The 27688-nt window shown below is 44.9% G+C and overlaps 1 protein-coding gene across 1 annotated transcript in view; it reads left to right on the forward strand.

Annotated features, from left to right (window-relative positions):
- epha6 (eph receptor A6) overlaps positions 1–27688 on the forward strand; it is a 701323-nt gene that overhangs the window by 322322 nt on the left and 351313 nt on the right. Inside the window, exon 3 of the mRNA XM_041210989.1 lies at positions 16369–16704. Coding sequence (XP_041066923.1) covers positions 16369–16704 — 336 coding nt within the window. The remainder of the gene's footprint in view (positions 1–16368; positions 16705–27688) is intronic.

Here is a 27688-nt window from a genome sequence, read left to right on the forward strand (position 1 = left end):
ACACAACAGTTTTCCAGGTTATTTTTATATTCTTTCATCAGACTTCTCCTCTTTCATTATCCCGACAACCCTCGGAGCAATAAAACTTCTCTGAACCACTTCTTTGATTGTTTGTTGATGATCTTAAATTGACGCCCTCTAAATTTATTGAGTTACTGACCAATGCAAATGCGTTTTTCAAATTACCTAATAAAATCCCTTTGTAATCTAGAATATCTCTACAACTAGTTGGAATTCCAGTAGCACAAGGCATGCACTTACATTAAAAATACAATAAAAAGGCTAGTGTTTTGGGCCACAGAAGTGCTTTTAAAATACCAGTGAAAATTAAGAACTGTATTTTTATTATGGATGGACTCCCAATTGTGCTGTGGTGCATGTTGTTTCCTCTTAACAAACATAAATTTGTACTTTCAATCTGGGCTACATGTTCTGACAATGTGCTGTTATCCAATCTATTGGATAAAACTGTTGGGCGCAGTAGGAACCCTGTACTATTTTTGAATAATCCAACATCAAAAGTGCGCATAGTTTTAGCCCATAGGATGCTATCTGTTTCCCTTCATGCACAGGTTCATGTTTTGGATCCTGGAGGCTAACTTTTGCAGGAATCTTAAGAAAAATATCTTGAAAGAATAGAGATGTCAAAAATTGAAGCCAGAAAAAACATGAGTATGTAGGGCTGAGTTTTTCGTTTGACATGTGGGGAGTGGGCCCCGCACGTCCATGCGTAAAATGACGCGCGGTGATGTTGGGCGAGTGTCCCGACATCACCGCGTGTCATCGCAATATTTTGATGGGTGGGCGCGCGATGAAGTCCGACGCGTGCCCGCCATTAATTAACAGGCTACTTAAGGCCCTTTAGTCATCAATCGACACCAATGTTTCGGTGCCCGTGCGATCATCGGGCCGGCAAATGGGCACAACGGGCAGGCAGGTAGGAGACATTTCTATTAGACTCATCCACGGGTGGGATAAGAGGGCTCAATGGGGTCGTGAATCTGCTCTGTGAAGAATTTACTGGTGAAAGTTTTTCAAACTTGCCTGTGTGATCTGCAGTACTTCAGAAGGCATCCCAGCAGCTTTTTCTGGACTCTTAACCTTCAGGTCAGCCCTCTGAAATTAGGAATCTTTTCCTGGCCTGCAGGTTTCAGGAAGCCTTCCCTTAGCCTGGGTATTGGATCTGATCTGCCCACTGGAGGCAGCTCCTCTGAGAAGGAAGGGAGGGCTAGAAGGAGGAGGAGGCCGGGAGTGCACATTCAGCCTCCAGGGGAGCCACCTTTGGGAGTACAGGCAGGCGCAGGCACAAGGGGCACAGGGCCAAGAGGTAGTCCAAGGTGGAAGGGGCCGCCGAAGACGCCACAATCCTGTTGCCAGGGTACACAGGCAGTGAAGCAGCTACCTCAATATGTTTGAGGTGCAGTGCCGAAGGAGGCTCCGTCTGTCAAGGGAGACAGTGAACTCTATCTGTCAGATGATTGGCCCTGAGATCTCCGTGAACTCTATGGGTGGGCACCCCATGCGCGTAGCTCTGAAGGTCACAGCTACCCTCAACATCTATGCCTCTGGCTCCTTCCAGGGCTCAGTGGGTGATCTTTGCGGGGTCTCCCAATCAGCTGTCCACACTTGTGTCAAGCAGGCTACAGACACTCTGTTCAGATGGGCATTGACCTTCATCCACTTCTGTTGGGACCAGGCAAGCCAGACACTGTTCTGTTGAAGGGTCATGAGGACTCGAAATGTCAACTCTTTTCTTCTCCGCTGATGCTGCCAGACCTGCTGAGTTTGTTCAGGTAATTCTGTTTTTGTTTTGGATTTACAGCATCCGCAGTTTTTTATTTTATAACAGTGAGCCATTGCTGGCTTCCCCCACGCCCCAGGTGCTATAGACTGCACACACGTGGCCATCAAGGTGCCAGCAGGTGAGCCCAGTGCCTTCGTCAACAGGAAGGGCTTCCACTCCATGAACGTGCAGATAGTGTGTAGGATGCAGATTCTACAAGTCCGTGCAAGGTACCCAGGCAGCTCCCATGATGCCTACAGCCCTCAGACAATCCCAGGTGCCAGGGCTCTTCAGTGCTCCAGCCCGGCTTGATGGATGGCTGCTGGGTGACAAGGGCTACCCCCTCAGAAAGTGGCTCAAGATGCCTCTCCACCATCCAAGAACAGAAGCTGAGCAGCGGTCCAAAGGAGCCATGCCTCCACAAGGGCTGTGGTGGAGAGAGCCATTGGTCTTCTCAAGATGCACTTCCGATGCCTGGATTGTTCAGGGACCACACTACAGTACCCCCCAGATCGTGTCTCGGTGATAGTGGTTGTATCCTGTGTTTTTCACAACCTTGCGCTGGAAAGGGGGGATGCAGTGGACAATGAATACATTGACGTAGTGGCTGCAGCTGCACAGGATGAGTCCAGCAGTGAGTCCGAGGATGAGCACATACAGCGAAATGCTGAGGGGGTAGACACTGACCCGGGCAAACTCTAGAGAGGCAGGGACACCTGGGAGGCTTTATTCCAACCAACCTTCAACCAGAACAACACAGCTGGATCACCAGGACAAGCCTGGGCTGTCGCCTCAATGCTCGACATTAATCGCAAAATCTGCCAGGTCAGCAGCACTAACTAAGGGCCTTGTACATAAAGCTGAATGTCCAACAAATCATTCATTACACTTATCTTAAACATACACATACAGAAGAAATGAGCCACCCTCAGCCATGGTCACACATCTGGCATTTAATGTGAAGCAGAAGTTATCATAAATAGAAAACAATAGCGTAAACAGTCAGAAAGATACCATAAGGACCTAATCTCAGGCCAACACAAAAGCACCAGTGAAAAACCTGTGGTGTCCCTAATGTGCCAATTGCTTTCGTTTATGGTGCTTGGTGCTGCCTTACCTCTTGGAGTGGCATCTGAGCCAGCCTGCTGACTCTGCTGTCCTCTTGGCCTTGATGATCTTGGTGGTCGTCCTCTGGCCAGTGGAGCCTGTGCTGGCCCCGCCTGGGAGGGAGATGTCTGTTCAGCAGCTGGCATCTCCCCAGTCATTGCAGCCTCACCGGATGATACGGTCACTGGGAGAGGGGCGGAAGAGCTGGTGCCTTCATCCGGAGCGCCCTGAGAGGAGCCCACGGAGACGACAGGCAGCTGCTGCACTGACCGTGATGTCGCCTCAGACCTCCCTGCTCACCGTGGATGGATGTACAATGAGCTGGGAAGCTTGGTGCCCACATCATCTCCCACACTGGCACTGACCAGCTGAGGTCACTGCCAATGTGAGGGCTTGCTGGTCAGAGCATATCCCCAGGAAGCCCTGATGGGTCTGCTGTAGGAGGCTCTCCACGAGAATCGCCAATCTCTCCATGGAGGACACATGGCGTTCGGACATGTGGTTCATTGCATCAGCAAGTGTCCACGTAGATTCCTCCACCACAGAGACCAAACTAAACATAGCCTCATGTATCTCCCCCAGATGCTCCCACACACCCGGACGCATTTCCTGCACCTGCTGCATCGCAGGTGACTCCAGAGGCACATCATCAGGCACCAACTGAGCATGTGTTTGGTCTCCTGCAGCCCTCCAACTGCTGGCGCCATGGGCACTCTCTGTCTCTGCCAGCTCCTCCAGCGACTGTGAAGTGCCCTCACCACTGTGCCCCGGGACACTAGCCATTGTTTGAATTCCCACCAAGGTGCTAGTATCTGCGCTGGTGCCTGCCTTGCAGAAATGGTGTGACGCTGGTGAGACTTCAGGTCCCTCAGGTGTGAGAGGGGACCTCTGCTGCTGCTCCTCGCGGCCCTGCTCCGATGATGCGGAAAGGAAGAATAAGGACAGTGGATCAGTTAACGTGCAGACACTGACAAACTTCATCCCTGTCCCCCCGGCTCATTATGTGCTCAACCTTCCAGAACCAATTGCCCAGCAATGTTGCAACAATAATTAATTTAACAATCATCAGTGCTATAGCTGTTGGGAGGACAATGCAGACCTCACTGTTGGCCTTAAATACCTGGCCGTGGCACCCCAGCCTCACCGACATCACTAGACCTGGGTGCATGGCGCCTCTCCAGTTCAAGGGCCTCCTACTTGAAGCGGCTGAATATGGGGAGCTGTGCCTGGCCGCCTCCAGTTCTCACACGCTCGGCTGCATTGTGAGCATTCTTCTCCTGAGAAAGAGAGAAGAGCATTGATTAGGGCAAATTGCACATGGACTCTATTCGAGCATGGCACACCCCAACCAGAGTGGGGTATACCAGGCCTCCAGTGCCTCCTCTCCCCACTGCTGCTGATCACTCAAACACAGATGCTAGGCCTGCTCCCCCCACCATGGACACATGCTGCCTACATCACATTAGGGACCACACGGTATTTCCTCCCATAGCGAGGAGGCGCAAGCACTTGCAGTCTGCTGGTGTCAGCATAGAGGGCAGCAGATGGTTCATAGCCACAACACCTTGAGGCTCCTCTTCCACCTTCTCATCACTCTGACCAGGACATGTCCTGGAGTTCTGAGTCTGCGCCTAGATGCAGCTCCTCCAGGTTGCCCCCAAACTAGTAATGCCTGACTAAGAACAACACGTGGTGCGGGGGAGGACTCATCTCCTCGTGACCCACTCAAGCTAACCTCAGCATGGGCACTATCTGCTTGGGGGGCTGGGGGCAGCAGGTGCTGCAGAGGGTAAGGCTTGCTGCTGGATTAAATGTCCAATGCCAACATGGTACTCACCCTGCCAGAGCGCAACAAATCATTGAAGTGCTTGCGGCACTGGATCCAGGTGTGCCATACCACATCGTGGGAGCTCACCACCTCTTCCCAGGCACATTTGGTCATGTGGCGGGGCCTTCTCCTCCCACCCTGGGGGACCAACACCTCCCGCTGTGCTGCCACCTCCTCAAGGAGGGCAGCAAGGTATTCATCAGAAAAGCAAAGGGCACATTGGCCCCATGCTGGCCTACCCTGCAGCCTGGCCTGCTCCTCTGGCCTACCCTGCAGCCTACCCTGCTCCTCTGGCCTACCCTGCAGCCTGTCTTGCTCCTCTGGCCTACCCTGCAGCCTGTCTTGCTCCTCTGGCCTACCCTGCAGCCTGCCCTGCTCCTCTCGCCTACCTTGCAGCCTGTCCTACTCCTCTGGCCTACCCTGCTGCCTGCCCTGCTTCTCTGGCCTACCCTGCAGTCTGACATGCTCACCCGAACCCCTCTTCTGCGGCCTGGAACCGGCCATTGTGAGCAGCCTACAGGAGGCTGCCAGGCCTTCTTTTATACAGATTGCCGGGTCGCCATTGGACCCGGTGGTCTGTGCACACCTGCCGCTGCCCGCACACTCCTGCTAACCACGGGAGTTGGCAGATATGCTGGGTGGGCCCCGCCCGCATAAAATGTTGGAACGGACCCGATCACATGCGGCGATCAAGTCCAATCCTGCTCCCCACCCCCCAAACGGACAATCCTGGCCATAGAAAAGCTTCAACAAGATAAATTGAAAAGACGAGGGCCGGGATTTTGTGTGCCTCCAGCATCGGGCATGAACGGACAATATGGCATGATTGGTTTCATGATGGCATGAAATCAGTTCACAATCGTCTGCTCAGCCTGCCGATGGCGAGCTGCATTCTCCGCCATCGCAAATCGGAAATCTCATTGTAATATATCAGCATATCATTATTATGCCTGCCCACTGGAACTGCTCCTCCCCCTGCCAGCTGGATCATCCGCCCATGTTGTTGGAAAAGCACGCCGGTGTAAATCACGTCTTGACAAGCGTGATGTGCAGAAGTCGGGACTTACTCACTAGGGCGTTTCTCACATTGCGGACATCCAAGGAGCAAAAGATGCTGGAGCACAACACCAATAGCACACTGGAGGAATGTCCATGGATGCTGGGTTGATTCTCATGGACGTGGCTGTGCTGCGAAGCAACACCCGGAAGTGAATTAATGTTCACAATGAGTGATGGTCGAGGGGATGGGAGCGGAAGGTCTAGAATCAACTGGGAGAGGAAGAGGTGTCAGGATGTGGGGAGGTTGGGTGGGGGTAATGAAGGTGTCAGGATGAGGGGAGGTTGGGTGGGGGTAATGAAGGTGTCAGGGTGGGGGAGGTTGGGTGGGGGTAATGAAGGTGTCAGGATGGGGGGAGGTTGGGTGGGGGTAATGAAGGTGTCAGGGTGAGGGAGGTTGGGTGGGGGTAATGAAGGTGTCAGGATGGGGGGAAGTTGGGTGGGGGTAATGAAGGTGTCAGGATGGGGGTAGGTTGGGTGGGGGTAATGAAGGTGTCAGGGTGAGGGAGGTTGGGTGGGGGTAATGAAGGTGTCAGATGGGGGGAGGTTGGGTGGGGGTAATGAAGGTGTCAGGGTGAGGGAGGTTGGGTGGGGGTAATGAAGGTGTCAGGGTGAGGGAGGTTGGGTGGGGGTAATGAAGGTGTCCAGATGGGGGGAGGTTGGGAGGAGGGAATTAAGGTGTCGGGGGCAGGTTGCAAGGGGAGGGAAATCGGGGGAGGAGGGGGTAATGGAGTAGGAGGGAGTAATGGGGGAGAAGACTGCAGCTGGGGAGGTTGGCTTATGGGGATGGGTGGAAGGTGCAAGGGAAGGAGGCAGAGAGGGGAGGGTGTCCATTTTGGTGGGGAGGAAGGGCTGCAGAGATGGGGATGTGCAGGTGATTGTGCGTGGGAGGGGTTGGATAGCTTCATGTCTGCCTCTTGGGGAGTGACCTGAGGGTGGGTGTGGGATGGAGGAAGGGTGAAATGACTGAGGGCAGAGTGAGGCTGTAGGGTGGGAGGGTGACAGTTCGACGGTATCAGTAAAAGTGACGGCAAGGGTGGTTGGTGGGGACCGGGAGGTAGACAAGGACCCTGGGGCTGGGGAGGAGGAGTTTAGGGAGGTGAATGTGGATAGGGGTGGGATTTTCAGGAAGGAAGAGAACAGGCACGTACAGCTGGACATTCCTGAAGGAAAAGGGTTGTGGCTGATAGGTAAAGGAGGGGCAGTGGAAGGTGATGCCCCGGGTGATCAACTACGATGGGAGAGAGAAAATGGGTGAAGGGGGGAGGATAAAGGATGGGGGAGCAAAAGTAAAACCAAATTAGCACCATGCTGTCCAAGCTGAAAGTGAAAGGACAGTCATGGTGGGTGAGAGCAGATGTTGCATGGGAGTGTGACCATTGGTTGGGTGCAGATGCAGGTTGCCTCAGCTGGACAACTGAAAGCGAACCCCAGCGAGCAGTATTCAACATGCTCAGGACACTGAGATGAGTGGGTAACCTGAAGGATCTGCGTACATGTGAGAATGTTTGCACGAGTCTCCGGAAGGCCCTGCCACACACATAATTTTCACTCAGGAATCACTCATGGGCTGGTTGCTCCCTCTGCAGAGATGTGTCTTTCAGACTGTTTATTTCCACCTCTTCCGGGGGAAAGGAGTACTCTTGGCTGCAGATGAGGACGTGGATAGAGCTGAGGGACTGATGGCTGAGGGTGTCGGTCACTTGGCAGAGCTCCCTCTGAACCAAAGTAGAGATAATTAGTGCATGGCAATAGAGTCAAAAGCAGGAGAGAGAACACTCACAGTTGTGTTGGGAGAGGGATGATGTGGTTCAGGATACTCAAGTGGGTGTTCGCCGCCAACCTCACCATCACCACAGGCAGCGTCCACGTCCTCACCAGTCAGAGCAATGGGACGCTCCTCAAAGTGCGTGAGGGGCCTAATGTAGGCCACTCCACCCCCGGTCTGGGACCTCTCCCTGCAGTTGTGAGTCAGCTTCTCCAACATGAAATCACATAGAGAGAGTGTGAGCAGGACACATAGCACTGTGTCCTGTTAATATGGTGAGCGGCACCATGGCCAGGAATGAGGATGTGAGTTTGAGAGGATATGAACCTGATGTGGATATGAGGGTGTGTGTGAGAGTTAGTGGTGTTGTTTCTTGAGCTCTGAGATCCCTGTGGATGTGTGATGGGTTTGAGAATGTGTGAGTTGAGAGTGATGAGAAGAGTGAGTTACCCTGGGGAACGGATGAGACCACTCATTCTGTAGCGGCACTGGGTGGCTGTCCTCTTTTGCAGGGCATTGGCGCTAACCACCGCCTGCCTAGCCTGGTTGGTAACGCCGCTGCCCATCCTGTGGTCAAGCGGAGGTAGGGGACATTGTGGTGGGCCTCCACGGCATCCAAAAGGCATTCCCGTGACGTGTCCTTAAACCTGGGGGCTGCAGTCTTTTTGCCTTATGTGGACATCTTCCCTGCAGTAGTCGTGGGCTGGAAACACTGAAATGTGTGCACACGTCTAGACTTCAAATATGGCGCCTAGCGTGAAGAAGCGGTGAGGGGATGGCAGGCAGGCGAATGAGAGCCCTCCCGCCATTGAAACGGCGTGTTTCCCAGGAAAGCATAAATAATGTGGTGGGATTGGGACGATACAGCATGAAAACCCCACCATTGCGTCAGTGGGTAAAACATCGTTTTAGCCACCCGCTACCCCACTTAGTGCAAATTTGGGATGATTCCGCCCTAGGAGTGAGTATGAAACAAGAGTAACAAAATCATAAAGGCCAATACAAGTCCTTGAGTAGGAGCATTTGTAGCAAGAAGGTAGTCAAGGTACAGATAGCCAGAGTAAGGATATAACCAATAAGAAATGAAAAATGCAAGCCTGTCAGGCAAAGTGGAGGCAAAGGCATGAATAATATTCAAAAATAAATTTCTCGACTTGGCAGACACAGCTCAATTTAAAGGACCCTGTCACATGCAATTTTTGAACCAGGATCGTGGGGGTTTGATCGGGTCTGGCCCCCAACCCCAGAAGCAGATCAGCAATGGGTGCCATGGCAGGCTGGTTAGAAAGCCTACCATGGTTCTCTGTGACTTTGTTCGAGTTGTTTTAAAAACCGTTAGGCCCTTGAGCACTCGGTCCCACCTACTCATCATGTCCCCCCCATTCCAACTTACACAGCCAACTTATACCCAATGGCAACCCTATGGCACCTCATACCCCCAATGCCACCTCCGTAGCCATTCACCTAGTATCGACTGTGGGAAAAGCTCAGGAGTGATGTGGAGATGAAAAAAAATAAACTTCTAAAAATCTAATAGAGCTCTTATACAGAGACAAAACCTATCATTCATGAAAATCATTGAAAGATTTTAAATCTCCTCAATTGGTCAACCTGTTATAAAAACAAACAAACTTCTATTCAGTAATCAAATTAAAGACAGTTAATCCTTTAATAGCTTCTTTAAACTGGCAATAAAAATGTGAACTCAGGCACCTCCCCCCACCCCCACCCCCCCCCCCCCACGCCCTGCTGAATTCAGTACTTCTGGTGTTTTTTGAAATTCAGCCAAGCATTCATAATGACCTTGGCTGTAATAACAGCCCTTGGGAAATGTCAACAATTAGTCTATTGAAACTGCAGGAGCAGAAGGTAATTATTTTTTCTAAGCTGTATCAGGTGGACTGTCAATCAAAGCAGTCCAGCAGCCAGTGTTTTATGTTAACTCTAATTGACAGCTGCAGCCTGCTCTTTTCTTGTTTAAAGTGTTGACAATTTAATTAACTTCCGATCTTGCCACATTTGTTACCCACCCCTAATTGCCCTTGAGAACGTGGTGCTGAGCTGCCTTCTTGAACCACTGTAGTCCATATGGTGTAGGTACTGTTAGGGAGGGAGTTCCAGGATTTTTTACTCAGAGACAGTGAAGGAATGATGGTATATTTCCTGGTCTGGGTGGTGAGTGGCTCGGAGGAGACTTTCCAGGTGGTGGTGTTCCTGTGTGTCTGCTGCCCTTGACCCACTAGATGGTAGAAGTTGTGGGTTTGGAAGGTGTTGTCTAAGGAAGCTTGGTGAGTTCCTGCAGTGTGTAAAAAAAGTGAATCTTGTAGATGGTACACACTGCTGCCACTGTGCATTGTTGGCGGAGGGGGTGAATGTTTGTGGATGGAGTGCCAGTCAAGCGAGCTGCTTTATCCTGGATGGTGTCAAGCTTCTTGAATGTTGTTGGAGCTGCACTCATCCAGGCAAGTGGGGATGTTTTTCATCACTATTCTGAATTATGCTATGCAGATGGTGAACAGGCTTTGGGGAGTCAGAAGGTGAGTTACTCGCCACAGGATCCCTAGACTTTGACCAATTCTTGTAGCCACAGTTTTTATATGGCTAGTCCAGTTCAATTTCTGTTCAATGATAACCCCTAGGATGTTGTTAGTGGGGCATTCAGCAAAGGTAATGTCATTGAATGTTAAGGGGATGGTTATTGCCTGACATTTGTGTGGTGCGAATGTTACTTGCCACTTGTCAAGAGATTGTCCAGGTCTTGCTGCATTTGGGCATGGACTGCTTCAGTACCTGAGGAGTGGCAAATGGTGCTGAACATTGTGCAATCATCAGTGAATATCCCTACTTCTGACCTTATGATGAAAGGAAGGTCATTGATGAAGTAGCTAAAGATGGTTGGGCCGAGGACACTACCCTGAGGAACTCCTGCAGTGATGTCCTGGAGCTGAGGTGACTGACCTCCAACAACCACAATCACCTTCCTTTGTACTAGGTATGACTCCAACCAGTCGAGAATTTTCCCCCTGATTCTCATTGACTCCAGTTTTGCCCAGGCCCCTTGATATCACACTTGGTCAAATGCGGCCTTGATGTCAAGGGCAGACACTCTCACCTTACCTCAGGAGTTCAGCTCTTTTGTCCATGTTTGAACCAAGGCTGTTGGAGCAGGGGGCCCAAGTTGGTTCAAGGCCAGCACCACTTAAAGTTAACCTGCATTACTTAAAGCGAGCCTGAATCTCTTAAAGGAGGTGCATTCTGGCTGTACGCTGGAAGTATGCGTGATCCTCAAGGAGAGCAAATATAATGCATAGAAAGAGCTGAGTGAAGTCAGGAGTTAAGTGGCCTTATACACCCTTATACAGACCTTATTCATCCTTCAAGAGTGTTTACATGTGCTCCATAAATTCATGATTCCCACACTGCAATTAAAGCCTTTGGAGTAATGAATAAGGTTTGAACCTTATTCAAGGTTTGAACTCAGCACTAATTTCAAATGGCACTGTTGAGTTTCCCACCAATGTGATTCATGCCCCATCTCCTTTCCCCTACCAGGCAAAATGGAATGTGTTGGAAATGGGGGCGCAATTTCTGCATCCGGGTCCCACCTATCATTTTTAAAGATCTCCAGTCGGCCCAACTCCATGGAAGTCCAGCCTTTCATCTCACTTTTTGCACGGGATTTAAAAACAATGTAAGTGTAGGACAATTCACCAAGGTATTACCAGAAATGAAAGTTTATAATTATGAAAATAGGCATTAGGCATTTAGGTTGTTTTCACTATGGCGAAAAAGGTTGAAGGAAGACCTGCTAAAGGTATTCAAGATGGCAAAAGAATAAGTAGTGTTGGATGATCTCCATTTGTCAGTGAGGTGGTTATGAGTGCGCAAATTTAAGATAACCACAAAATAATTAAAGATGCCATTTCTAATTCAAGCCCCAGACCTCATACTGGAAAGTAAGCCTTGAGGTGGAATTTTACGCCGGCGAGATTTTACAATCTTGCCAAAGTCAATGGACTTTTGCACGGCTTGCTGCATTTTCTGCCCCCACCCACCCCCCTCCTCCTGCTGTGACAGGTCCATAAAATTCCATCCTAGGAGTGGGAAATGCCTTACAGCATTTTGTACATTAAGCAATTATTTTTACAGATAATTATTTTCCTTTCTCAGAATTGTATGTTTTTAATAAGCAATACCTTTAACTATATTCATTGAGTGAAAAATTATAATGGCTAATCTGCATCCACAGAAAACTTTATTCATGCAGTATTAGTATTTGTCTGCCTGCACTGGGGAGGAAAAATATTTGTTTGTTCATTTTCCAGGAACAAATAACATGAAGCATTCAGTTTCCTGTTCCTGAGTTACTGACTTGCCCCATATTTTCTTACACATCATAAGCAACGCCAAGAGAGATAACTAGTATAAATATGTTTGTATTAAACGTTTTAAAAGAAATTAAAGAATGGAAAAAAGTACCTGAAGTCTGCAATTTAGGAAGAGGAAATACTGGGAAGATGGCTGCACAAATGTCTCTACGTCTCTACATCTATGGGGGAGTCCAGTGGAGTAGTACTCCAGAGACATCAGGGTAATGCTCCTTATCCAGGTTCAAATTCCACCACAGCAGGTGGTGAAATTTGAATTCAATAAAATTTGGAATCAAAATCAATGAAACCATTGTTGAATTCACTAAAGAAGGAAATCAGCCATCCTTACCTGGTCTGGCCTACATGTGACTCTTGTGCTTGACTCTTAAAAATGCCTTCTGATCGGAAATAAATGCTCAAACCTCTGAACGAATAAAAAAAAACGAGTAATAGCACAGAATCATACAAAACTGGAAAATGAGTATTTTCTGTTTACGTATGCCCTCTCTACTTGTTTATATATATTCTAGTACAGGAAAGGAGTAAACTAGAATCCAACAAAGATCAAGTGCAGTGTGTAAATGATACAGCAGAAGAGGTAACTGAGTGATATGCAAATTACTCTTAAACAGCTGAGTTACAGCAACTTAGTAACCAAAATGTACTAAAGAAATACTGACAAGGACAGACAATAGATTAGGTTCTCACTTGTTTGATCTCTGTCAATGTCAATGACACACATCAACAGAGGCAGGGCAGCTGTTGAGTTCCATTGGATTACACTGGGCTCATCTTTCCCTTGGCAACCCTACCATTTTTTGTGTCTGTGAGAAGAAAGGTAGAAACCTGTACATCAGAATCAAGTCCAAGTCAAGTCCAAGCTTCATAAAACATCCATGTGTAGTGGAATTGCTGGATAGTGATCAGAAATGGAAATTTGGTCTCGTTGACCTGATGTAGTTCTCCTATGACCCAGCCAGCCAAGGTTGGCTAATTCAGTTTATAGATTAAACCTGGGGCCTTCCTAACTTGAATTGCTTAGCTATTCTCTGATACTATCCTAGGAATTGGGCATCTATTGTACCTATTGCATTTTTATTGAACACTTTTAGATTTTTCACATCATTAAACCATAAGGTGCTCAGCAGCAACACATCTGGATAAGATACTGTTTGTGAGTGTAATTTTCCAAATGAAATCTGAGAGTTCTTGCCATGTTTATCTGCCAAATGTCTTCAGTTAAAATATAAGTTCACCTTGAGACACTGATGTGACATGGCTAACTGCCCATGGCTTATACAAATTTGCTATGCTTTATCTTTGTTGTAATGAATGTTGTGTACACTGCACTTACCAGAATAGAAATGAAATCAGCCTACATTTAGCTATTGCTCATCTGATAACATACAACCTAGGGAGAGAATCAAATCATTTTACCGCACTGAAATAGGTTGTTTCTATCAGCTAATCTTGAACAGTGTTTTTTCCTCATTTGAACCACTTAGTCTAATTTGATTCCCCTGCTTGCTTCCCAGGCTACTTAATGTTGCTCTTTATCAAACAACCATTTACTTCCCACTTAAAATTGACTCTATTTCAACACGGATTATGGTGGAGAATTCCACATTCCAACCATTCCTAACAATAACAGCTTACATTTACATAGCACATGTAACATAATAAAATATCCCAATGTGCTTAACACAAGTGATATCAATGAAAAAAAATCTTTGACATCAAGCCATGAAAGGAGATATCAGGCCCAATGGCCAAAAATTTTTTAAAGAGAGAGGTTTTAAGAGACATTTAAAAAAAGACTGGTGGAGAGGTATAGAGTGGTAATTCCAGAACTTAAGTTCAAGACAGTTTAAAGCACCGCTGCTAATGGTGGGGCAATTGGAAACAGGGATGTTCAAGAGGCAAGAATTGGAGGTGCACAGAGATCTCAAGGCTTGTAGGGCCCCAGGTGGCTACAGAGATGGGGAGAGGCTAGGCCATGGAGGGAGTCGAGACGAGAGGTAAGAAAAGCATGGGTAAGGATTTCGACAGCAGATGAAAACAGCATCATATTGTGCATTAGGTTAAAAAAATGACATCACATAGTGCACACATAAATAAAAAACTTCTGAATTTTCTTTTCAATTGAAGAAGTCACAACAACCTGAGTGACTGCAAAATGTGTCATATGTGACCCATATGTAGCCACTTCTCATCCAGATACCTGAAATGGAGGTGAAAGAGAAGGGCAAATAAGCCTCATCAGCACAGGGAGAGCATAATCTGTTGAAACTAGGATATTCAATGCTCTCTGGCTCTGTTCATAATGAGAAGAAAATGCAAACATATCTGAACATGCAAACTTAACCAGCTAGACTGGCAGATTGCTTCCTGTGCTTCTGCTTTAAAGATGCTGGCACAAAGAAAAAATAGTTGCCTCAGTTGCCAGGATAGCCAGGTGGCCAGAAGATACATTTGAAAGCATTGGCTGCATATACAGATTTACTTCAGTTCCTGGGAAGGATTTGTGAATAGCTGCTGGTTGGTTCACTTGCAAAAAAGAAATGCTATACTTTCTGTATGTTTGCAAAAGAAGAAAGTTGTTTCTTTAAATATCCATCAATTTAATACAATACGCAGTTACACAAAGATCAGTAATTCTAACCAAAGAATTGAAGGGGAAAACCAGTAGAAACAAATTACCATTAAATATGATTATGGATCAATGTCAAAGAAATAACCTGACTTTTGCATTTTAATGCATTAAATTGCCATATTTGTTGGTAGCCCTCAAACCTGCTGAGAAGGGGCTTCTTCTATTTCACCCTTAGAACTTCTTTTCAGGTGTTTTTCAAAACAAATGCAGGCAAGAATTTGTTTCTTCCTTTGCTCTGCACTCTTGTCTCATCATTTTGGTTGTGATTGGATTGGAGACGCTATTATTGATTGAATTTGTCCAAGTTCTTAAGTTTTACTTTGTGTGATTTTCTATTTTTGGCAACAGTTTATGCACAAATACATATGTTTACAATTCTAAATAATTTGATTAAAAATCTGCATTAGTAGCTAATTTGAATCCATTGTAAATGTTTGAAGGAGCTGTATTCCTGCACCTTGACCTTTTGTATCAAAGTAGTTAAAAATAAAGATATAATTTTAGCAATAATTAGGCTTAATTGAAGGAATGTTATATTCTCTTGACTGATGTCCATGGGGAGCTGAACTCAAACTTATGCAAGCTCCTTTCATTTTAGGATCATTATTGTAAGAGGGAGAGGAGCCATTCTGGACTGGAATTGAACTGATTTCTGAACGATAAAACAAGGAAGTTTTTTAAAGAAATGAGCCACCCACCCTTTAATTTTAAATTACATTTGTTCCATTTGAATTTGTCTAACCATTGTACTTATAGTATATTCTCTTTCGCCAGTTTATACTGACTTGGACAGTAGTGCAGATCTGGCACATTTCTACTGAAAGGCTGAAATATGAACATCAGGACAGGCACTGCAAATAGATTCTTCCACTCAGTTCTATGCAGGTCTTCCATGACAGCTTTTCACAGCTGTGCTTTGAAGACACAAAAGGAACTTGTGGGCTAAAATTGTTTTGAACCTGATGGGCACCCTTGTATAAAAACATAGGATTGGTGATTTTTTAAAATTCATTTTATGGGATGTGGGTGCTAGGCCAGCATTTATTGCCCATCTCTAATTGCCCTTGAGAAGGTGGTGGTGAGCAGCCGTCTTGAACCGTTGGAGTCCATGTGATGTCACATGATGTTACGTACACCCACAGTGTTGTTAGGAAGGGAGTTCCAGGATTTTGACCCAGTGACAGTGAAGGAACTATGATATATTTCCAAGTCAGGATGGTGTTCCCATGTATCTGCTGCCCTTGTCCTTCTAGATGGTAGTGTTTGAAGTTTTGGAAGGTGCTGGCTAAGGAGTCTTGGTGAATTCCTGCAGTACATCTTGTAGACGGTACACACTGCTGCTACTGTATGTCAGTGGAGGAGGGAGTGAATGTTTGTGGAATCGGTGCCAATCAAACAGGTTGTTTTGTCCTGGATGGTATCAAGTTTCTTGAGTGTTGTGGGAGATGCACTCATCCAGGCAAGTGGAGAGTATTCAATCACATTCCTGACTTGTGCCTTGTAGATGGTGGACAGCCTTCGGGTAGTCAGGAGGTGAGTAACATGCCGCAGATCAACAGAAGTGGTCAAGCATTTAACGTAGCACCAGAACTCATTTGGTACTTTAATATTGCATCCTCAGTACAGGTACAAAATGATTGATAGTCTCCTAGCATTATCAGATATTATTATACAGCCACAATTCTAAAGCATCCTGAAAGCATGGAGGTCATCATTTGATTGATTTGAACTGAATGGAATTGCTCTGAAAACAATAGAGGTGGAGTAGCTTTAACATACTGTGTTGCTTTTATCTACTCATAGGACCTCCTTCTACCCCTCGAAATGTCATTTTCAATATTAATGACTCATCGCTAATCCTGGAGTGGAGTCCACCAGTCGACACAGGCGGAAGGAAAGATCTCACCTATAACGTCATCTGTAAGATGTGTGGCTTGGGTCCTAAGAAGTGCTCGCTCTGTGGAGGAGGCATGCGTTTTTTACCTCGCAGCACAGGCCTGACAAATACTTCAGTGACTGTCATTGACTTTCTTGCCCATATGAACTACACATTTGAAATTGAATCAGTGAATGGGGTCTCCAGTGAGAGCATGGTTCCCAGGCAGTTCGCTATCCTCACCATCATCACTAATCAAGCTGGTAAGCCTTCTTTCGTATCTGTCCCCTTGTAACATTAGTTCTAAGAAAAATGGTCAATTTGCAATGCTGTGGTTGCAGGTTTTAATCTCAGTGCGAACTATCCTACCGAACAAAAATAAAACTGGAAAATATTTTCTAGGGGCTTGGGTGTTGCTCAAGCCTGATAGTCTAATCCTCAAAGAAAGAAATTGAGACTATGTACTAAACATTGAATTGTAAAATGCCGATCAATTGGCAAACTGCATAATTCATGAATAACTGAGTTGCAATGCAATATCATAATTGATTATTCTAATGTAACCACTGCAAATGAGTCATGTGGCATAGCTGTATTCAAATCCAAACAGGATAGCTGGATCTCACTTTAAAAACAAAATATTTGGGGTGATCATCCCTGCTGCTTCATTGGAAGTGGTTATAATCCTATAATAATCAGCCATAGTTCAGGGGGTAGCACGCTTCCCCTGAGTCAGGAGGTTGTGGGTTCAAATCCCACTCCAAGGCCTGAGCACAAAAATCAGGGCTGACATTCTAATGCAGATTTGAGGGAGTATTGCACTGTCAGAGGTGCTGTCTTTTGGCTGAGACTTCAAACTGAAGCTTTGGTGGGTGGAAATGTTCCCAAGGCACTATTTCGAGGAAGAGAAGGGAAGTTATCCTTCATTTTCTGGCAAATATTTATCCCTCAATCTACATCATGAAAACAGATTATGTGATCATTATCACATTGCTGTTTGTGGGAATTTGCTGTACATAAATTGGCTACCGCATTTCCTACATTACAACAGTGACTAGAGTAATTCATTGGTTATTAGAACTCCCGATGGTCATGAAACACATGTCTTTTTTAAAATTAGATTATTCCCATGTGGTAAATTCAGAATATTTTTGACTTCTATTAATAGATGCAATCTGATCGTAAACAGAAGGATTGATTTAAGTCAGGAGTTTACCTATCCAATCATTCTTAGTATATTGTGTTAACCATAGATTTCCAGACCATTTGCCGGCAATGTTGTATTTCTAATTACAGGTTAGTGTTCTTTTCCTCTTTCTGTCATTATCAGCTTGGCTCAGTTAGAATTAGAAGGCTTCACACTTCACTGTACACTTGCACACACAATGTAGGCTCAGCAGAGTTCAGTGCAGTACTGAGGGAGTGCAGCATTTAGAGGATACTGCCTTTCAGATAAGACATTAAACCAAAGTCAAGTGGACATAATAGATTCTAAGGCACTATTCATGGAAGAGCAGGAAATTCCCCCAGCTATCAGGTCAACATTGCTCCCTCAACCAACCATTACTGAACAAAAAACAGATCAAGTATCATTCATCTAATTTGCTGTGAGCATCGATGAGTGAACATTGTTTGCTATACCAACCTGCAGAACAGTGACTAGACTTCAAAAAAGAACAATTCTTTCAGTATGAATAACTTGGGATGGGATTAGGTATCATATAAATGTAAGTTTGCATGTTCTTGTCAATAGTCTTTTCTTTCCACGTTCATAAAAAATTCAGATTTCCAAGGATATAAGTATGGATATGTGAGAGTGAGTGAGAAGGTGATAAGTGAATCATTTGTTTGACATTGTAAGCCATAATAAATAAACGAGTCATTTATGACCATTATATTCTTATCCAAAACTGAGCACCTTTTTTATTTTAAATCATTTAGAAACTTGCTACCCTGATTTAGAGCTTGGACTGATCATGTGCATTATGTCAGCTGTGATAATTGCAAAATTATCTAGTGGAATTGAAAGAAGTTATTGATGATTCAGATGTATTATTGATCCCAGGATTTATAGTGCAAGTCATTATTATAACATTCTTGGTATTGTTAGTCTAATGCAGAATATTTACTGAGGCTGCAGATGTCTATAAAACTGGAGCTTTTTTGTGACACCTCTTATTGTGCTGTCTCCACCTTACACAAGGCTGCCTGAGAAAGAGAAAATCATGTGATGCTGCATCACTGGTGATGTACACAGTATTGGATTAGCATATTACATAGTTAGAGTTAACACCTTATATTACATCTCCTCCATATCTCTGACTACCATTTCTATATTGCAACGATCAAACAAACAATAACTTTAACTCTGGTGTGTTGTAATTGTTTTCTTCTCTTAGGTCCTCTTCTTTTCTCCTTTCTTTTTTATAAGGGTAACCACTGTGGATGTTTCACAAGTCTTCCAGAATGGGTTGTCTTCTTGTTTGGAGGGGATTTAGGCTTGAGGGGTATGGGTGGTCTCTCAGGCTCTGCTATGCAGGAGGGGAATTAGGAGATGACTCAGGTTCACCAGTCAGGTTGTCATCTAGATCAGTAGATGAATCTAGTATCTCTGGCCGGTTTGATTGATTAGATGACTGCTTCCATGGGGTAGAAGGTTGCTTTTGTTTGGCAACCAGAGCACATCTGTTCTGCCTCACCATACCATGCTCTATTTGGTCAAGATAGGACTGTGGATGTGGGGCCTGTTCAACCACTTGTCCTTAACGAACTTTGTCTCAGATCCAAACTGGCTCACCTGGTTAGAGGCCTAGCAGGTTGTGTACCTTGTGACGTTTCTCGTAGTTCCAGATCTGGATGGAATGGTATTTGTCTTCTTTTTCTTTCATGACTTGTCCAAGCCATCAGCTTATACTTGTGGAATGAATGTTTGTGGAGAGTAGGAAGTTGAGCTCTCCGTCTTCTTCCCATGAGGAGTTCACATGGTGCTAGACCATTTTAAAGTGGAATTGAACAGTAGCTCATAAGTATAAGTTAGATGTTATCGTTTTTCTTCAGCTTTCATTGTACACATTCCTCTTTCAGCTTCACTGTTATCTTGAAGGTATCTTTGTGAGCTGGTAGTATGGACAAATCCATACGATGCCATGAACTCTTTAAAGTATTCATTGGCAAACTGCAGTCCATTGTCTGAGATTACAAGGTCGGTGATTCCATTTCTACAAATATCTCCTTCAGCGATGTAATCACTGCTTCAGAAGTACGACCCTGCAGTTGCTTGGCATCTCTCCATCTGGAGTAGTGGTCTACTACAATCAAGAACTAAAAGAGGTCCACCCCCAGTTGTTCCCATGGTCTTGATGGGAAGGAAGATTACACCAATAGTGCTATTGTCTCCTGACAATGAATAGCACAAGAAATACAGTTTGTTATCATCTCTTCCAGTGACTTTGAGAGATTTGGCCACCAAACAGGATATCTTGCTCTGGCTCAACATTTTGTGATGCCCAAATGTCCTTGGTGCAATCGTTGCATTATATCAAGGCTCAGAACTCTCAAAATGACTAATCTCTCGTCATAGATGAGCAAATCATCAACAACAGTGAGGTGTCCTCTCTTTCGTGGTACTGCCTGAGAATGAGATTGCGTGGCATGTATGCTGGCCATCCTTTGACGCAGTCCTCTCTGACCTGAGCACATTCTTCATCAGATTTTTGTGTATCTCTGATTTCATTCAGTCACTGAGTTGTTGCTGGTGAAGTTGTGGTTGTTGTCAATGCAAAGGTTTCTGGACTACATCTCCTTGTTCAGGCCTTGACACTGGGATACGGGACAAAACATCCGCTGTATACTGCTGCCTTCCCGGAACTTGCTTTGTCTTTGCAACGAACCTCATCAGCCTCAGTCTGAAAAGTTGTAATCATGGAGGCTATTTTGCTAACTATTTAGAATGTAAGAGTGTCTCTAAGGGGTTGTGGTCTGTCCCTCTTGAAGTGGAGACTGAGAACATAATCTGCAAACTTTTCACAAGCCCATGTAACAGCTAATGCTTCTTTCTCTTTCATTGTATATCTCTGTTCAGTCTCAGAAAGTGAACGGGATACATAGTAAACTGGTCAATGCTTCTGTCTGTATCTGAAAGAGTACAGCTCCCAGTCCTGTAGAAGATGTAACTGCAGCAATGATAGTGCATAGTTCTGGGTCATAGTTAGTCAAAATATCAGATGATAGCAGCATCTCCTCGATTTTTGTCAAAAGACCACTGCTGTGCTTCCTCTCATCACCATGTATTGTCCTGTCACAACATCTAGTGGCTCATTGATGATAGCTAGGTTGGGCAGGAATTTCCGATTTGGTTTACCAAAGTCATGAATCTCTGGAGCTCAGTCACATTCTGAAGAGCTGAAAACTCCTTGATTGCTCATGTCTTCTGTGGATCAGCTCTGACATCAGATGCATCCACAGCATCCTCACAAGGAACTTGACAGTTGGCTGTGAAAGTTCACATTTGTTATTGAGGTCCTGCTTCCTGTATGTCACAGCACAGCTCGCATTCCAGTGACATGTTTTATCTGAGTGGATCCATGAATCAGGACATGATCCAAGTGACATACAACTCCATCCAGTCTTTCTAGAAGAAACATTGTTCTCTAGAAGATTTCTGGTGCTGATGCAATGCCAAAGGGTAGCCTGTTGAAGCAAAACCTCCTAAATAGAGTTATGTAGATCGTAAGCAATTTAGACTCTTCATCGAGGGGTAGTTGCCAAAAACCACCATTTACATCTAGCTTTATGAAGATTGAACTCTTACCCAATTTAACTAAGCTCTGGTCCACAGACGACATAGAATAAACTTTGTGTTCAACTGTTTTGCTCAACTGTGTAAATCTACACAATTTCTGATAGATTGGTTGTGTTTTGGCACTTGAACGATCCCTGAGCACCCAGCTTGGTGGTTCCGCCGTGGGTGAAATAAGCCCTTGCTTCTACATAGAGTCAATTTCTTTCATTCCTATTGGCAAGAGTCATGAGGAGCTTTCTGGGTGCAAACAGGCACACTGGCTTTGTTTCAGGGTGTAGTGCAATGTGGTATGCTATCTTCAGCTTTCCCAGCCTGTGAATAGCTATGGGAATTCAGCTCCGAAGTTTTCGGACTGATCCTCTCAGCTTTCCAATTCCTGTACTCTGCAAATCAGATTTAAGTTGATATAGGCTTTCCTACTCAAGAGTGAGCAACTCTGGTTCTGTATCAAGTACAACATTTCTGCATATTTTTCTGTCTAAAATGGAGGGTTGCATTTCAGCTGTCCAATGACCTTTAGTTCTATTCATCTCCACCTGTAGAGTTTTTTGCATGATGCAGAAAAGATCTCCTCTCCAACCACAGTTCAGCATCAGAAAGAACCTGTGTCTAACTTAAAGTGCATTTTCTTTCCCTCTACTTGGTAGCTCCAGTAGCTTCTGCTTGGTTCCTGGATCTCTCCAAGGAAAGGCATCTCAGTATCCTGGATATCATCCATGATTGAATGGTGGAGTAGACTCGATGGGCCGAATGGCCTAATTTCTGCTCCTATGTCTTAAGGTCTTATGGTCTTATCATTTATTTCATGTGTCTTGCCATCTTTTGAATACTTCCTGTTGTGCGTATTCTGTACAGGCCTCTTGCTACAGCACGCAGCCTGGAAGTAGCACACCTTTCAACATTAATGGCATCTGGTCTCTTTGGCAATGTTGTTTTCATGCTGTCTTCTTCCCGGCCACACCGGTTGCAGTTAGCCGCGGCTGTTGATAAACGCTCTTCCTGTCGTCTCCGGTTTTTTAGGACAGCATCTGTTTTTTAAAAATTGACATACTCTAATAAGTCAGCTGCTTTTGAGATAGATTTCCACCGTCACCCTGAATCACAGATCAATTTAGCCTCCTGACCTCAGTTGGATTGCCTTTGTTAAGGTTAAATCATCCTTCAATTGCAAGTGGTCAGACAAAGCATCATTCAAGACTCCCACAACAATCCTGCCTCTGATCAACTGATGTTTTAGGGTGCCATACCCACACCTCTGCATGTCTATGCAAGTCATTTATAAATCGATTGACACTTTACCCTTGACTTTGGGTGCATTTGACATTTGATAAATTTAGCCCACTCAATAATCGTATTCTTTCTCAGATTGAAGTATGCATCAAGTGCTTTGATTACTTCATCGTACATGGCTTTTTCCTCATCGGTATCCCGCCTGATGAGGATATCATCTGCACAGCCACTCATTGCATATAACAGCATACTGACCTGCTCACTGCTCAGCTTTGCAATGAGGCAATGCAGTGCGATATCTGGCAAATCTCTGATACAAATTCAGCCATGCTTCTGCTTGGTTGGGGTATTTGAGTTTTTTAAGTGTTTCGGTAATGAAAGGAGCTGTTCCACAACTGTTCTTTCACTCACTGCCCCCATTCTTGGTATTGTTAGTCTAGTACAGAATAATTACTAAACCTGTAGAAGTCTATAAAACAGGAGCTTTATTGATATATCTTACGGTGCTGTCTACATCTTATGTGAGGACACCTGAGAGAGGACAAACCATATGATGTTGCATCTCTTCCTGTGATGATGTACATATTAGATGATTAGCATAATATAGTTAACCCCTTATACTACCATTATGAGGTTAAAAGTACTGACTATGCAAACAATGTTAGAGTTGTATCATGTCTAAACTACATGTTAAAGAGTTTGGTGTGTCTACCACTTTTCTGTCTCTTCCCTCTTTTATTGTAATTATGGTATAAAATTAGGAAGCATTTTAACCTGGAGGAGTGTATCTGGATTTGTGTGTGGGCAAGAGATTAAATCTGGAAAAGCTGTGAGCATGCTGGGTTACAAATGTCAACCTAACTCCCCCATTTAACTCGAGCTTATGAGGTTGATTACGCACAACCCCAACAGGAAGGCAGGTTGCCTATTAACATATGCTGATTGCATATTTGTAGCAATATCTCAACACAGTCATCAGTTTAACGGTGTATCACAGGTTTCCCAAGCTTCCGAAACTCGCTAATGGCAATAGAAGGGGCTGATTAAAACTCATGGAAGTACTGCAATTAATACTGAGTACTCACAGCTGGTGGGGGCAGTAATTTTGGTTCTGAATTATCCCAGCTTGGATGGTGTCATGGCCACCTTATTTTGGACTTCAGGCATGAAAGGATATGAGCAGCACCAGGTGATGTTGAGAGCTCGGCAGCTGGACAGCAGCAAAGGGATGCAGCTCATCGGAGGCACTACCCATGACACGATGAGGCTGAGTTTCTTTGACATGGAACAGCAGTGCCTTGGGATGCACAGGCTGTTATGTCAGGTGGTGGCAGACATCTGCAGCCTCCTAGAAGAAGACCTGCTGGATTGGATAGCCAGGCTGTGGCTGTCAAAGTCACCACTTTTGCCTCTGGATCCTACCAGCACTTTGCCAGTTCTATATCCAGGATCTTCCAGTTGGCAGCCCAGAAATGCATAATACAGGCGACTATCTGACTTGGGCAGAAATTTTGAGAAATTCAGCTGGGATGACACCAGTCAGAATGAATGGGTGCTTGGGTTTGGGTTTCTGCCTGGCTTCCCACAGATGCAGGTTGTTTTATGACTGCACACAATTGACAATCCATATGTTCCAGATTAAACAGGAGTATCCACGGATGACAAGGGCTTCTACTCCATCAATGTGCAGCTGGTTTGCAATAACAGAATAATATTTCTGTAGGTGTGCATAAGATTTCAGGGGAGTTGCCATGATGATTTTGTCCGGTAACAGTCCAAGCTCCCTTCTTTGGACATGTAAGTTGCTGCTAGGAGACAAGGGACACGCCTGTGGAAGCCTGATCAGTGAAGCCTAATAGCACTGGAGTTAATGCCATATGACTATCAGATGTGTGATCAAACAAGCCATCAACATGCTGAAGGGGGTGAGGAGTTTGGGGGAGGGGGTGAGGAGTTTGGGGGAGGGGGTGAGGAATCCCACAGTTTGGAGGGGGGAGGGGGTGAGGAGACTCAGAGTTTGGGGGGAGGAGGTGAGGAGTCCCTCAGTTTGGGGGGGGGGGGTGGGAAGGGGGTGAGGAGTCCCAGAGGTTTGGGGTGGGCTTCAGGGGGCTCGTCAGATCTGGAGGCGTTTTTCAGTATACACCATTCAGGACCTCCAGAATGGTTGTCACATGCAATACACTGTATAGCATTGTGCAGAAGCGAGCCTGGGACTTGCAAGAGGAACAAGAGCATAGATAGGTTGCAGATGATTCAATGGAAAAGGAAGAGGAGGTTGATGAGGGCAGTGCTGCACTAGCTGCTCATATTACTGCCTTGGATGCCAAAGATGCCCTTATTAATGCAAAGAGAGAATCTAACCATCTCTTCTTGATGTTCAATGGCATTACCATCATGGAATCGCCCACTATCAACATCCTGGAGTTGACCATTGAACAGAAACTGAACTGGACTAGCCATACTGATACTGTGGCTACAAGAGCAAGTCAGAGGCTGGGAATTCTACGGAGAGTAACTCACCTCCTGACTCCCAAAGCCTGTCCATCATCTACGAGGCATAAAAAAGGATAAAATACTCTCCACTTGCCTGGATGAGTGCAGCTTCAGCAACACTGAAGAAGCTCGATCCTGAACAAAGCAGCCCGCTTGATTGGCACCCCATCCACCAATTTAAACATTTAGTTTTCCACCATTGATGCACAGAGGTGGCAGTGCATATCCACAAGATGCCATGCAGCAACTCACTAAGACTCCTTCGACAGCACCTTTGAAACCTGCTACCTCTACCATCTAGAAGGACAAGGGCAGCAGACACATGAGAACACCACCACCTGCAAGTTCCTCTCCATGCCAAACACCATCCTGACTAGGAACTATATCACCATTCCTTCACTGTCACTCAATCCACACCTTAGAACCCTCTTTTTAACAGCACTGTGGGTGGACCTATGCCGAATGGAATGCACCAGTTCAAGAAGGTAGTTCACCACCACCTAGTCAACGGCAATAAGGGATGGGCAGTAAATGCTAGCCTTGCCAATGTTGCTCACATCACATGAGAAAATAAAAAAAAACTCAGACTGCAACAGTGGACCATTCCAGAACCATATGAAACAGTCACTCTTCATGCTTTCCCCAATGGCACTGATACAAAGCAGTCTGGCAAACAAGCAACCACCCTTTTACACTCCCCATCCCCCATTGGTTTGCATCAATTCATGTCTTTCTGGTTTTGTACCATCAGCAAACTTGGATACATTGCAGCACTTGATCTTCTCACCTAAGTCATTGATTTTAAATTATAAATAGCTGAAGCCAAGCATTGATCCTTGTGGTACCCCATTAGTTACAGCCTGCCAACCCAAAAGTGACCTGTTTATTCCTACTGTCTGCTTTCTGACCATTAGCCAATCTTCACTCCATGCATATATATTGCTCCCAATATCATGAGCATTAAATTTGTGCACCAACCTCTTGAGTGGGACCTTATCAAATGCTTTTTGAAAGTCCAAATGGACTACATCTACTGGTTCTCCCTTATCAATCCTGTTTGTCACAACCTCAAAAAAACTCAAATTGATTTCTCAAACATGATTTCCTTTTCATAAATTCATATTGACTCTGGACAATCATATTGTTAAGTGCACTGTTACCATGTCCCTAATTTGGTACACTGATTCAAATTGACTTTGCTCAAATCATTTGGTTATTAAATATAATTAATATTGCAACTTGTAGTAAAACTGTGGCAAAGTTAGCACCAATGACAGTGCAAAAGCAGTCTGTCTTATCTTCTGAAAGTTAAAAACAATCAAAGGTAACACTTCGAAGAAAAAAAAATATCTGTACCTATGGTAATCAAACAAAAAAACTCCATGATTTTCACCTCACACTGAAGTTTACACTATTCATTCTTGACCAGTGTTTCTATACCAAGACATTTCCATGGCCCCAACAGCATAGTGTTTCTGCAGTATTTGATTACATCGACCTCTGCACGTCCTTGTTACTGTTAAATCTGATATTCAATGAGTTTCTGAGTAAAGGAGTTATTTGTGCCCCGCTGATGTCTAGGACTTTATCAATGAATTAAGAAAAGAAAACTGGGCCGGTTATATAACCGCCTGCTGATTTGCTTTTTGCTGATGATAAGAGTTCAAGTTAACCCCATTATTTCTGGACTAATAGATAATTCCATAATTAAAACGGTTCATAATCAATTTTTAAAAAGAAAATCAGGCTGACAGGTTATAGAATTCGTTGGAAATGCTGGCATTCTAAGCTCACCCAACCTCACATGTGGAACTTTGTCAAATACATTCTGAAAATCGATGTCAATTATAACCACTGGATAATCACTCTTTACGAATTGAACTACCTCCTCAAAGGCTTTCAGTACATTTGAGGGGCATGGGCTATTGCTGTCAAAATGATGTTGTGCACTCCTCTGATTGCTATGCGTTTTATAGTAGTACCCTGTAACTACTATTGAATAATTTTCTGTTACTAATGTTAAAGTAAATTCCTGATTGGATTCTTTTTTCAACATCAGAATTTCAAATGGTGACCTTAAAACCTGTGATGCATGAGTTATTTGCAAATTTCCTAAAAGTATTAATCACAACCTCATATATTTGTTCAATTACAGCTACAAGAATTCTGAGTATTTTTTATTCAAGACATCTTAAATCTATTGTTTGTGAGTTTCTTTTAACACTTCCACTAATTGGTCTCCTCATTAGTGGTTCCTGCTTGTTATAGATGCTTGAACATGATCCCTGAAGGGCTATTTGGAGTGTGAATTATCAAAATAATCCCCTTGTGTTCCAGTTATAGTGCTCTTGCATTTAATATGTGACTCAGGTAATGGGCAGACCTGTCCCAGATTTGCACAAAGTGTGGTAATGGGCAGGAAAAAGGTCGTTTTATCCATCAGCCACAATGGTGGGTTTTCACGTCATATCATCCCATTCCTGACATGTCCCACCTCATTAGTAATGCATTCCTGGAAAACATGCCAGATCACTGGTGGGACGGCCTCTCATTCACCTGCCCCGCTGTCACCTCAGGCCCTCAATAATCCGGGTACTGTATTTAAAGGGCACCCCTGCACAGAGCTGGAACTCTCTGAACAGTTTTGGTCCCCTTATCTAAGGAAAGATATTCTGGCATTTGAGGCAGTCCAGAGGAGGTGCACTAGGTTGATCCCGGGTATG

Source organism: Carcharodon carcharias, chromosome 18, assembly GCF_017639515.1.
Source record: "Carcharodon carcharias isolate sCarCar2 chromosome 18, sCarCar2.pri, whole genome shotgun sequence".
Taxonomy (NCBI): Eukaryota; Metazoa; Chordata; class Chondrichthyes; order Lamniformes; family Lamnidae; genus Carcharodon; species Carcharodon carcharias.